Here is a 13,543-nt window from a genome sequence, read left to right on the forward strand (position 1 = left end):
TTTTGGCCTATCAATCTAATCAAAATATTGATCTGATAATATCTTCTCTCCAAGATCAGAGAAGATCTTGGAGAACGCACGGCTGCCGTGAATACTCAGAACAAGACCTCTGAGTGAAAAACTGGATTACATCTGGAGGGGCTAGCTCGAATAACACATTTGAGCGCAAATTCGATCACATCTTGGGGAAGTGCACTGCGGTCGTGAGTTCTCAGAACCTGCTCTTTGAGCAAAAAGAATGACAACATCACGGAACGTAAGTTTGGATAACATCATAGAAAGCTCACGGCTCTCCAACGGGAGATTGAGAGACCAGTGTTGGACTGTTAGAACAGCTTTGAAATTCATATGAGTTGTTCGCACTAAAGTAAAAACCATCATCACTTCATGCGGAGACCCCTTCGGCGCCAGCTGCGGCCTCAAGGCTGGAGCTGAACAAAACACCCTGATAACGACTGTGTTTAGACTGTTCCCCCCATTCCATGCAAGGCCACCTGCGTTGGCTGGAAGACTGTTTACTTAGCCTGGCGAGGCGAAGGACACTGTCTCAGCTGAACTCTGGACACACACACACACATACACTGATATGCACACACTGATCCCCCCCTCCCTTTCCAAATGCCTTCGATGCTTGTGCCCTACCGTGGAAGATGGCAGTCGACTGGACCAGCGCAGACATGCTGCAGGACCGGATGCGCTGTCTACACCGGCTCTCTCTTACCCTTTACCCTGTCTTGTGTTTCTATGGTGTATTGATAGTCATGTGCTTTTTGTGCTGAGGTGTTTTTTCTGTTATCAAACTGTTCTCCCACTAGGAGCTCAGTCTGAGTGGAGTTAATTTTCTCCTCCTCTTACCTCATGTTATGTATTTTCGTTGTTTTTTTCCTATCAGCCTACCTTTCTGACATGTCTCCCCAATGTGATGTTTGTGTAAAGTTGGTCAGAAGGTTCCTTTGTAAGTGCGCATGCGCCATTAGCGTGCTGCCTGCTGTAACCCTAATTTCCTTCGGGATTAATAAAGTATTTTGATTCTGATTCTGATAGTGTAAAATTGCCTGTTTTAATGCATTTGAACTGCAGTGAAAAATAAACAAAAATACAAAACTTTAGTAAATTAGTTTTAGTCCCTCTTATAGCCTTATTACATGTTCTAATATATATATATATATATATATATATATATATATATATATATATATATATATATATATATATATATATATATATATATTCTAAATCATCAAAAATACTGAGATATATTTCTCAAAATTCTCGTGAAATTATGGATGATACTGACTGTCTTTTAAAAAATCTGTGTTATTTAAGCAGTGGCGATATGAACAAAATAGCCTTCATCCCCGGATAAAGATGATGATGGTGATGCCCGGTTCTGCTTGCGTCACTACCATGCGACGCGAACATCGAGGTGAAAGTGCAAGCTGCCATTTTTTGAAAGAAGTCTTTTTGATGAGTTAGGCGACCAAAGCCAAAGTGTGAGTTTCGCCGTTAGCGCTTCGTTGTTGGGTTTTTTATGCTGGTGGGTTGACACGTATTAATCCGGCGTGTTACAGAAGCCCTGTGTATCCAGAGTCTGTTTGGAGAGCAGGCTAGCACAGGGCTGCACTGCTCTGCAGATGGCTGCTTAGCTCGGTTGGCTAACGTTAGCTGGTGCTGTAAACAAACACTGGAGTGAGTGAAGAAGCAGCTGCTGATAAAGGAGCTCATCTTCATCGCAGGCTTGCTTTAGCGGATTTGGTCGATAATTCAGGAAGCTGGGAGCTAAGGTAACGTTTAGGAGGAGCGGGAAGCAGTTTGATGCTACCTGTCAGTAAGTTAGCAGCACAACTTCAGTTTTGATGACAGTGCGAGTCTCTCCAAAATAGCTCGGGGCTCAGTCGCGTTAAAGCTGGTCGGAGTCGGTCCGGTCACAAGGGAAGCGCACACTCACTCACCGGCATGTCGTCCTTCTCTGAGTCCGCCCTGGAGAAGAAGCTGTCGGAGCTGAGCAGCTCGCAGCAGAGCGTCCAGACTCTGTCTCTGTGGATCATCCACCACCGCAAACACTCGGGCCTCATCGTCAAAGTGTGGCACAGAGAGCTGAAAAAAGGTGAGACCTGACTGCCCCCTGAAAAAAAACCCACACATTTGTGTGTATGTTGCAGCCAAAGAGAGAGCCGGTAACTAACAAGTAAAGGACACTGTACATGCATTAATACATGCATTTCTTTCTAAGCCATGACATAGGCACAGACTGTAAACTCATTTTACGCTGTGAGCCACGTACAGCACACTACAAAGCACCTTTCTGTCAGTGCAAAGAAGTTTAACTGTGCATTTAATCCATGACATTATCTTAGTTTCAGGAAATAAATGTGTAGGATGACTTCTGGTATCTTACAGCCCAGTCCGTCCTGTATTTGTTTTTTTTTTTTGTTTGTTTGTTTTTTGTTAATAGGAAATAGCCTTTCTTAAAATTGTGGACCTATTGTAAAAAAAAAAAAAAACAAAACCCAAAAACATAAACTGTTATACTGCATTGTAGAGGGAAAAAAACTATTTTTCTCTCAGTTAATTGTTTATCTGTTGCTTAATTACTTTGGCGCAGTATGAACAGTCAAGGGGGAGGTCTTTCTCAGTAGGAAAAGGTGTAAACCAAAATTTATGCACCTTTCTATGTTTTCCAAAGCTGTTTAGTAGGCTGATTCTGGTCCTTGGGCCTTATGTTTGACACCCCTGCCCCAAGACCTTATAGATGGTTAGCTTACATGGGTGTGAAAGAATAGAAATACTAGTAAATCCAGTTTTATTGCGACTAACAGTGTATTTTTCCTCATTCTTATGCAGTAAGTAAAGGAGATGGGCATGATGAAGGGAAAATATGCAAATTAAAACTCAAACTGCAACTCAAACTCAAAATAATTTGAATGTGAGAAACTGATAATCACTCTGTGAATTTTCCTTGTTATTTTTGTTAAAGCTAACGTTTTAAATGAGATATTTTTCATGTATCTTGCAGCTAAAAGCAGCAGGAAGCTGACATTCCTGTATCTGGCTAATGATGTCATCCAGAACAGCAAGAAGAAAGGCCCCGAGTTCACCAAAGACTTTGAGTCTGTGCTCGTCGATGCCTGCTCCCATGTTGCCAGGTATATTTTAATGGTGACCACCGTGTTCTCTAAGTCCAAATTAGACTCTCCTGAATGTAGTAAATGTGTGTGAGTCTGTGTGGGGAAGTAGATGCATGGGAAGTCATTTGTTTGAATTTTGTTTTGTTTTTTTGCTTATCTATTAAGCACAGCAGATCCTTCTGCAGCCCCCGTTATCTTTTGTTTTTTAGAAAATATGTCATAAAAACTCTGGATGTGCTTTGATCTTTTTATAGCCTTCCTGTGCGTCTTTAAATTTTAAATTTTTATGTAACTCGTTATTCCCTTATTGTCTGCTGAAATCTGTTGCTCCCCTCGTTGCCCTGCAGTGATGCAGACGAGAACTGTAAAAAGCACATGGAAAGACTGCTGAACATCTGGAAGGAGAGGAACCTCTACAGAAGCGACTTCATCCAGCAGCTCAGACTCGCCATAGAAGACTCAAACAGCCCCAGGCCTTCAGGTTAGATGACTATTACATAACATGTTGTCACAGGTGTATGTAAATGTATACGATGCGTTTGACATCACAGCATTTCACTTTAAAACCATGGCCGGGATCACCAATGCTGAAAGAAGTCACATTTTGTGGACGTTTGTTAGAGAGCTGTCATGATTTATGAAGTGACTGTATCAGTGGACTGCGTCTGAGTAAATACACTGATTACGACTGAATAATTCTCCAAACAGGAAGCCTTTCTTTTCACTCTTTCACTGTTAACAACATGTGTGTCGACACACCTGCATTTGCAGGTAAATGGCAGGTTTTTACTGAGTTTGTATCACAGAACAACAGAAAGAGCAGCGTTCAAGTACCCAAAATGTTATCTAACAGTGAATACAGTGTTTATCCTGTCGACATCAGCATGCCATCATAGGTGTTAAAGGAAACACATTAGTGACCTCATGATGTGTTTTTTCTGTTCTGTTATCTCCAAACTTCACTCTGCAGAAGAAAAAAAGCCAGTGAAAAGAAGCTATCAAAAGATCCAGGAAGATGAGGACGATGATGACAACGACTATAGAAGCCACACTTCTCCTCGCAACGCAGATTCCTCGGCAACTCAGCTGGTGAAGATGCCAACGTTTAATCCAGATAATGTTAAAATGCTGGTATTTTTGACTGGCCTCCTTACTGATCTCTTATTACTGTTTCCCCCACTTCCTTTTTTTCCCTTGTCTCCTGTCTTTAAACACACTCTGGCACACGTGCAGACAGAGGAGCTGGTAAAAGCACTGCAGGACTTGGAGAACGCTGCATCAGGTGACGCAGCTGTTCGTCAGAAGATTGCCTCGCTGCCGCAGGAAGTCCAGGATGTTTCCCTGCTGGAGAAGATCACAGGTAAGGCTTGGACAGCTCAGCTCAGTTTTGGACAAAATTGTTGGTAATCTTCTGTCAAAGAAAGAACAACCTACAGTGGTCACTTAAATAATAACTTGAAACTGAGAAAAGTAATAACACTAAAACAAAAAACTTCAAGAAAATCAGACATTGCTTCTAAATTGTCATTCAGCAGAATCATTTTTTTAAACAACTAATGAAATTGGCCTGGCTATAAATGATGGTACCCCTAGAAAAGACTGATTCCACTAGTGCCTTTTATGGTTTTTGATAGTAGGACCTGGTACCAAGCGAGCTGAATCAATCCAAAAATGTCATGCTAACAGACTGCATGCTGCCAATTCGCAAGTCAGTGGTGTCACTCGGTGAGTCATGAGAGTGACTCCTTCACAAAATTCAAAACAGACTTTCTTTAAACCCAGCAGTTTCAGCCAAATTGCTGTAATGATTCCATCCACATTAGATGGTAGTTGATTATAATGAAAAATGAGACAAAACGAGTAGAGTACAGTTGAGTTGAGCCGAGTAGGTACCGGTACTAGTGGAAAAGAGCCAAGGTAAACTAGATTGTGCCCTGTAAGTTACATCACAGGTGTCTTCTATGGTATGTAGCACACTGACCACAGAAAGTTAAGGAGAGAGCAGCCTCAGGAGATCTTTTTGTAGAGCTTGAGCTTAGATTGTTTTATCTCTGCTTTCACTGTGATAGAATTGCTCCTTCCAAAAAGACTCGCACTCAATCAATAAATGTTAGGACAGAACATATATACAGCAATCAAGCACTGCTTGCAGAGGAGCGCGTTTATCTGGAGTAACCGCAGTTTAAATTATGGCTCTGAGATTAACAACACACTTTGGCTCAACTCTAGACAAAGAAGCCGCAGACAAGCTCTCAAAAACTGTGGATGAAGCCTGCTTGCTGCTGGCAGAATATAACGGGCGCCTGGCCGCAGAGCTGGAGGACCGGCGGCAGTTAGCACGTATGCTCACTGAATACATCAGCAGCCAGAAGGAGGCACTCATGGAGAGAGAGAAGAAACTGGAGGTAAGGCACTCGACAGACGCAACAGTCATTAGAAAAGGATGTTTGAATGCTTGTGTTTGTCATTAATAAAGGGAGCTGCAAAACCTGTAATACACTTGTGTAGAGTTAAGTACAGATGTCTGAAGTCATTATAGCAGTTAGCATACAGCATGCCATATTATTTCACAGATAACTGCAGGAAAAATACCTAAAGGTAACAACACCCCGATCTTTTTGAGGTCATGTTCAGTGACTCAGATTAGCTAAGAGATAAAAACAGCTGCAAACATGTTTATTTCTGCCGTTTAGAAGTTTAGAAGCAGTTTACAGCTAATGCTTCAGCCCTGAAAGCACTCATTGGCTAAAAACATGCCCACATAGCTGGGAGCATGTCTGACATGGCAAGAAATAAGAGGTCAGAAAGTCAGCACACTGTAAAAAGCGGATCTGGTTATCTGGTTATCACAGATCTGGCAAACGTTTATTCTTGGATGTTTAAATACAATTCTGACGTTTATTACTGACATTTTGGTGCATCCAGCTTTAGAGGTCATCTCCCTTCTTTACTGCCTGGCTCTTTTGTTTCCTGCCTCACATATTTTCATATTAAAAAAGATATAATGTGCTTATACCTGTGCGTGTCGTCATTTTTTCGGTAGGAGTATAAGCAGAAACTGGCGAGGGTGACTCAGGTGAGGAAGGAGCTCAAGTCCCACATCCAGAGTCTCCCTGACCTTTCGCTGCTGCCCAACGTAACTGGGGGTCTGGCCCCGCTCCCCTCAGCAGGCGACCTCTTCTCCACCGATTGAGAACCCTTTGCCTCGACGAAGTCTCCCGTATGCTCCTCCCCAGCCAATCTCAGCTCCACGTTGGATTTACAGAAATACTCCCAGCTGTGTCTCCAGCCAGAGGACACGTGTGGTCAATCCTCTTAACAGTCGCCAGCCCACCTGCTAACTCAAACCTGCAGGACGAGGACGAGGAAGGCTTTTGGTAAAATGAGAATGCTCTGCAGAGGAGAATAAAGACTCTGTCAGCCTGTTTATTTTCTTAGTTTTTTTTCCCCCATACCCTCTCGATCGTCAAGGATTCCACTTCACCAGCTTGGAACAAGTTTCCTGTTGCTTTTATTTTGTTTTAAATGCTGGAAGTTTCAGTGATTTAGGAGGAGGAGCTTAGACGTAAACTTGGTTGTCAGGACATGTCAGTCGAAGCATCTGGCTGTAAGTTATAGTTCGGATTCAGTGAGCAAAGGTTGTCTGTCCGCTCTCTTAATTCCTAAAGGCTGTGGCTACACTGTGAAGAGGATGTACCATTCATTAGGTTTATTTTTTGACTTTTATTTGCTTGGTTTTTATCGACAAATTAGAGAGATTGTTGATTTACGGTGTGTAAGTGTGTGTTTGTATAGTTAGAAAAAATATCAGGCCACTTCAGTATGTGTTGCTTTTTTGGTTGTTTCACCGGACGCCACACGCAGCGCTTTCATTAAAGTAACACTTGGTAAAGTTTGAAAAACGGGATTTGTGGGATACAATCATTCAGGCAGGAATTTTAAAGACAAGGGACTTTTTATTTTCCTGTATGTAAGGATTTTCCTTATTTTGATACAAAGGTGCACAAGGTTCAAAAGAACTGTTGTCATGCTTTCATTTGAAATATGATGAAGCTCATTATGTTCGTTAGTGGAAAAGGCACAGTTTGAGTTTTGCTAATGAAATCCTGCACGTTTGAAAAAAGATCATCTAAATGCTAAAACTAAAAATACTATTGCTGTATCTTTTGAAAAGGTAATTGATAAGAAGGCAAAAATAAAAATAAATGAAGACATCAGGATTGAGCCGTTATTAAAAGAAGTGTCAAGATAAACGAGTCAGAAAACGACATTTGCTGATATACTGATCACAACATGTTTGGAAAAGTTAAATAAAAGGGTAGCGTAGTTGCATTAATTAGATTATATGTGAAATGAACTGACCATTCCCTACTTTAGCAACATTAATAGACACATTGGACTGATCAAAAATATTATTAAATATTCCACAGTTCTACCTGCCTGTATCGATTTAAGTATTCAACAGGTTCACGCCTGCATCCCCTTCATATTTGTTTTTGTTTTCTCTTTTCATGGTTGATCCATCCTGTAACAAATGTGTTTATTTAGATATTGAGGTCAGGAAAAGTTGTAATTACCAAAGTCATTATTTTGGTACGAGCCTTTTAGGAGCAGTTCTGCGAGAAGGCCATCTGTCATTTTGCTTAACTGATATTTAATTTTCAGTTGTCTGATACACAAAAAAAATACATTTATTGAAAAAGTTTATGATAAAAAGGTCAGAGACGTTTAACAAACTGCTCATTTCATTAGCATCTTCAGAAACACGTGGCGACTCCTGCTGCTACAGCTGAGGTGATTTTTTTTCCTTATATAAAAGAAAGATTGTAGAAGCTGTAGCTTATCTGCTGATTCCAAACGCTCAGCTGAGACGTGCTGTTCATGTAAAACCTTTGCAGTAAAAAGATCGGCCTCTCCTGGAAGCCTGGAACCACAAAATCTTTCAAAGAGCAGGTGAAAATTAGCAGTTTTCTGCAGTGTTTGTTCAACCAAAGGTGTGGATGCATTCGTCAGAGTCATTACTGGGGTCATAAAACAGATGTTTGGGCTTTAACATGATCCCTAATATCAAAGTAAACCTTTGGATTTTGGATGTCGAACATTAAAGCGGAGCCATTATTTCATTAATTCATGTTCATCTGATAAAAACCAAAACCAGGAAAGATTTCAGTAACATTTTAACCCAGATATGCTTGACTGTAGATAACACTTAGATATTTTCTTACCGACTTGCTGTGTGGTATGTGTTTCTATAGAATCAGTCTGTACTACCAGGACTCTGCCACTAGGGGTAATGTTTTTTCTGTAATGAAAGTGATTCAGTGGATGCCAATAAACTGGAACCATTTGAACAAATTCTGTGTGTATTTTACATAATTTCAGTATAATGCAAATATACTTACTTAAATTAAAAATGGGGTTTAATTATAATACATAATAACATAATAATAATAATAATAATAATAATAATAATAATAATGATAATAAAGTCATATGTGCAAATCAGAGTTTTCCAGCCTTTTATTTAATGCAGTGAGGAAACTCGGGCCTTTTCACAGTTTAGAGACCATGGATTACATTTCTGTTATAATTTTAAGTTATTTAAGTAGTGGACCTTATCCTTCTAGGATCTTTTCATTGGGTTTGGTGTATCCTCTATTTAAGAAATTCCCTACTTTAAATATTATATTACAGATATGACGGTGGATGTCAGTAAAAAATCACAGGAAGTTGAAAGTGGAACAGACCCTTTCTCATGCCCATTAGAAGCTGTAAGGGTGGATGAAGAGTCCTGACTTCAGAAAACTGCATGTGACTCAAAGTAGAGTTCAACAAATGCTCAATTTAAGGGGCAAATTTTTATTTATTTATTTATTTCCATTAATCATGAATACTTGTGTATTACATATATAGATATAGCTGCGTTATAAAAACTTGACTTTTATGCACCGGTTTACGAATTGTTTACGTTTGTAAATCAGTGCATAAAAGTTTCAAGTGTTTACACCAGTTGAATCTGAAGTGTCAATTCTGACTTTCTGTGTATTGCTGCATGGTTGGAGTACTAATTTGTGAGCTACTCATGAAGGAGAAAGCAGTATTTTATGAAAAAAGCTCCAATCAATTTGCATATATGAACTCGACTCAACATCTGGCGTTTTTGTGCAATTTGTTACTCACACTTATATTTGAACAAACAAACAAAAACACATAATGGTGTTTTTCGTCTTGATGCATGTTCAATCATCCAGGTAAGTAAATCTGGACTGAAACTGAAAACGCTACGTCCAGATGAACAGAATCAACCTTTGGAGACATAATGGGGTTGGTGTTAAAAAATAAATCATACCGATGACGCGTGATGCTGTATGAACATGTGGGTGATGCAACATCTCATTTTTAATACTTTTCCCCGTCATCTCAGAGAGCTGTCTTTGCGCGCTGGTCAGCCCCAGACTGTCTAGTCTTTGACATTCCCGATGTGACACCAGGCACAGTGAAGCTCATCACTGAATTTGCCTACACTGTGGTTCTTCCTGTGACAACAGACAACGTGCAAGAGCTTTTCATAGCAGCAGACAGGTTTGGAATATCGGGCATCATGCAAGCCTGTAGCGACTTCATGGAGAAGCAAATATCCCCACAGAACTGCATCGGCATTTGAGGGTTTACAAATTTCTACTACAACCCACAGCTGATGAAGGCCTTACTCTTCATGTTGAACCATTTCGAGGTGGTCGTCACCACCTCTGATGAGTTCCTGATGCTCTCTGCAAATGAACTCATTAAAATCATTGAGAGCGACTGGCTCATTGTGAAGCAGGAGCGGATGGTGTATGAGGCCATCCTTTGCTGGATCAACTTTGCACCAGATCATTGCAAAGAGTACATCTCTCTGCTTCTGTCCAAAGTAAGTAAGGGACAACTGCTCAAATGTCTTTGAGGATTTTCATCTAAAATAATAGGAAAGATAGAGCTAAACTCAAAATTTACAGTAGCCTACACATGAATATTATAGTTTCCCATGTATCTGAAAACTATTTAAAATTAGTTAAGTACGTATTCACATTTTCTAAGCTTTAATTTTATTCACATACATTTGGATGAGTATGTTTTTCTGTGTACGAAATATGTTGGCAACATAATGACAGGCCCTGTCATAGACAGTTTAATTCAAACGTATGTCCTCGTCACTCTTTGCAGGTCAAGCTGGCTTTGATTAATCCACATTACATCATGGAAATCATAACTGGAAATGAAATGGTGGGGAATAGTGAAGAGTGTCAAGTAATTATCCTCTGTACTTTGGAGACCATGTTTGACCTCAGCTCAAACACATCCGACCGCATGTTTTGCAACCCTCTGGCCTGTCCTCACCTGCCCTCCTCCATCATCTTTGCTGTTAGAGGCTGGAGTGAAGGCAGTCTCATCAATGACATAAGAGGCCTACGTCATCGGTGCAAAGCGCTGGGATCTGATATCGTCGTGTTAGCGTTGTTCCCAGATCAACATAGTAAATGTTGTTCCAGGATCAACATTGCAAGTGACCAATCAGAATGTTGTGACGTCATACTTTTGCGACTTCGGGAAAAACCGCCATAAAACAAAAAACTGTACTTAAGCTGTGAGAATCCGCCTCTGTCCGCCGATCAACGGACCCTGACCCTGACTCTAACCCCAACCCTAACCCGTTAATAAACGCTAAGCAGAATTGATATGGTGCTTGCAACATTGGAATTTCATAAATGCACGAATGGCTTGGCGCGCAAAGAATAACGTCACAACAATGTGATTGGTCACTTGCAATGTTGCAATCCTGGAACAACATTTACTATGTTGATCTGGGAACAACACCAACAAGACAATATCAGATCATCCGTTGGTTTATTTTAATCGTTCTTGAAAATAAAAAACAGACATTTTTTTTCCATTTAACTTTATATTATTACTGTGAATTAAACTAAACCAATCAATAAACAAAACAATAGATAGCAAACTCTAAAGCACTGAAAACATGTGTCAACCTGTGCATGCAACTGCAGCAAACACCCAACACTGGCCGTAGCAGACAGGACCGCTTTCTGCCCACTGACGCAGAATGTCCCCGCTGCCGATCCACTCTCCCGGATGAATGCCATCCTCAATCTTTTCCCAGTTTCCTACCAGGACACCCCTGTCATCATTACTGTTAATCTGAGTGCAAGAGACGAGACCAAAAAACACAAACGAGTCATAAGTGAAGGAGAGACACAACCAACCTTCATACCAACCATCTTCATAAAAAAAAAAAGCAGACTTAAAATGGCGCTCAGCACCCTGGTCCCATAAATGGGATAAATGAGCAGTCCTTATCAGCATCAGACACAAATTTAGGGTTTTCATCCAGAATCTTCAGACAGATGTCCAATTTTCCTGCTTCAAACTGCAGAGGAACCGAGGAGAAGGAGATATGTTTCAAAATGTTTGCACATCCCTTACTTAATCTGTTAATAAATGGCATTTCTGATACCTGTCCAAAGTTCCAGGGTGTCCCCTTGATCCTTTTATGTGTTCCTCTGTAGATCTGCCCATGTTGTGCTAGAACATACTCTTGCCTCTTTGTTTCACTGTGCATGTAAACAGCATCTCCTGTTGGCGCACCAAAACATTTAGACCATGGCCGGTCAAACTCATTTAACACTGAGGTCCGCATACACGCCACTTTGATCTTAAGTAGGACGGAGAATGAAATTGCACTTTCTGTCAGTGTAAAGACATTTAACTACACATTTAATCCCTGAGATATCTTAATATAAGACAAAGGAGTGTAATTTTTACAGCACACAACAGTTTTCTACATCAGAAATGTCTACAGTAATAAACAAAAGTTCTGGTAGCTCACTGCCCAGTAATTAAAAAACAAAGTTTTTGTTAATTGATGAAAATAATCCTCTTTTTTTAAACCAAAAATTTTATAGTAGACAAGAGCGTAAACGAGACCTTTTCTGTCATCTTATTGTTTATGCATTACTGTGCGAAAAGGTTTTATTAGCAGAAAAAGCTGTAAAATATATAAAAATACAGTGAAATTTTATAACTCCTTCATATTTTCCAGTGACATCCATCTGGGATTGGAGTCTTCACTGGGCCAATTCTTGCCCTAGGGCCTTACATTTGTCCATTTAGAAAATTTTATAGTGTCCACATACTATATAAATGTAAAGCGGACAACATTTAAAGGGACTGACACTGAACCCAGAATATAAATAACTTATCATAAATCAATTAGAGACAACTTCATGTACTCACTGGGGCACCAAGCTTTAAAAAGCAGAGTGAACCTAAACTGGTCTTCTTCCCATTTTGGTCCAGAGTCAGAGAATAGACCCCAATGGGGGCATCAGGGGAAGAGGAGATGGACAATGATAGTGTGTTTCCAGACGGATCATAAGTGGCAGACGCACTCCAGTCAGTGTCCACTGTGGAGTCAGTTATATTGAAGGTAACCTTAGTGTCTGATTCTTTTCTTGGTAGTAGACCTGGAGAGACAGACACAGGCTTGTGCTGTTGCTCTTAATGTCCAGATCATAGCGCTCAATGTCCAAAATTGTCAAAGGCAATGCAACTACTCACACCACTAAAACATATAGACATGCAACAGTAAGTAAAGCTATGAAAGTTTCATAAATTCGTGACTTCATGAAAGTTTGGTCACCTGCTCAAAGTATCTTCAGAGACAATAAATCATATAAAATCATCAGCAAAGCATTTCCCATTGCAGATGGAGCGTTACCTAATGCTCCAGATCTAATGTCAGTTACCATTCCCGCTCATCACATTTTACTTGTGACATTTAAGGTGACACTTATTTAAAAAGAGCAGAAGTTGCATCTTAATCTGCAGGTGTTAAAACCCACAGAAACAAGGGATTTTTTTCTTCTGCCTTACCTTGGCTCATATCTGCAGCAGGTTTTGTGTCCTTTCACTCTGCAAAGTCACACTTCAGCTGCTGCTGCTTATTGGTTAAAGACCGCACAGTGTAACAGCTCCTGAGGGATATTTGTAGCATGTGTAACTTAATCGGGACGCCCCCCATCTGTCTGCTCCTCACATCAGTAACTCTGTTTTTAGTTATGAAGGTCAGACAGACTTACAACACTCCTTCCTTTTTTGTGAACTTTCATTCTGCATCTAGCATAACATTAAAAAATCTAGTTTTTGCAAAATTATGCTATCATCAGAATATATCATGCACGTATGTAGGTAGCGCAGTAAGTGTCTGTATCTGTGAGGGTGTTGTGTGTGTAATAAGGAAGGGCTGCATTTCCTCTCTTTGCTCCTCACATGACTGAGTCGTTTAGACCTTAATTCAGGGTGGAAAGAAACAACACAACCCTACTGACCTTGAATAGGAAAAATTAAGAAACAGAACAACT

The 13,543-nt window shown here is 40.2% G+C and overlaps 1 protein-coding gene and 1 long non-coding RNA gene across 2 annotated transcripts; one reads left to right on the plus strand and one right to left on the minus strand.

Annotated features, from left to right (window-relative positions):
• Positions 1 to 1,419: 1,419 nt before the first annotated feature.
• On the plus strand, positions 1,420 to 7,471 carry rprd1b (regulation of nuclear pre-mRNA domain containing 1B). Its single transcript, XM_006785439.2, has 7 exons — positions 1,420 to 2,107; positions 3,017 to 3,146; positions 3,476 to 3,609; positions 4,099 to 4,217; positions 4,362 to 4,488; positions 5,358 to 5,533; positions 6,172 to 7,471. The coding sequence occupies exons 1-7, from the start codon at positions 1,957 to 1,959 to the stop codon at positions 6,319 to 6,321; spliced, it is 987 nt and encodes a 328-aa protein (XP_006785502.1). The 5' UTR covers positions 1,420 to 1,956; the 3' UTR covers positions 6,322 to 7,471.
• Positions 7,472 to 11,467: 3,996 nt separating this feature from the next.
• On the minus strand, positions 11,468 to 12,640 carry LOC102792234 (uncharacterized). Its single transcript, XR_015717022.1, has 3 exons — positions 12,417 to 12,640; positions 11,638 to 11,756; positions 11,468 to 11,550 (listed from the first exon to the last, which is right to left on the minus strand). It is a non-coding gene; the product is annotated as an uncharacterized LOC102792234 (long non-coding RNA).
• Between the last annotated feature and the right edge of the window lie 903 nt (positions 12,641 to 13,543).

The sequence above is a fragment of the Neolamprologus brichardi genome, chromosome 20 (genome assembly GCF_056152115.1).
Source record: "Neolamprologus brichardi isolate AB-2024 chromosome 20, ASM5615211v1, whole genome shotgun sequence".
Taxonomy (NCBI): Eukaryota; Metazoa; Chordata; class Actinopteri; order Cichliformes; family Cichlidae; genus Neolamprologus; species Neolamprologus brichardi.

Bases quoted from the DNA above. Each gene is read 5' to 3' on its own strand.
- rprd1b (XM_006785439.2), top strand. From the start codon at position 1,957: ATGTCGTCCTTCTCTGAGTCCGCCCTGGAGAAGAAGCTGTCGGAGCTG. The intron at 3,610-4,098 runs GTTAGATGACTA...TTCACTCTGCAG, and splicing joins AAACAGCCCCAGGCCTTCAG to AAGAAAAAAAGCCAGTGAAA. The intron at 4,489-5,357 runs GTAAGGCTTGGA...GCTCAACTCTAG, and splicing joins CCTGCTGGAGAAGATCACAG to ACAAAGAAGCCGCAGACAAG.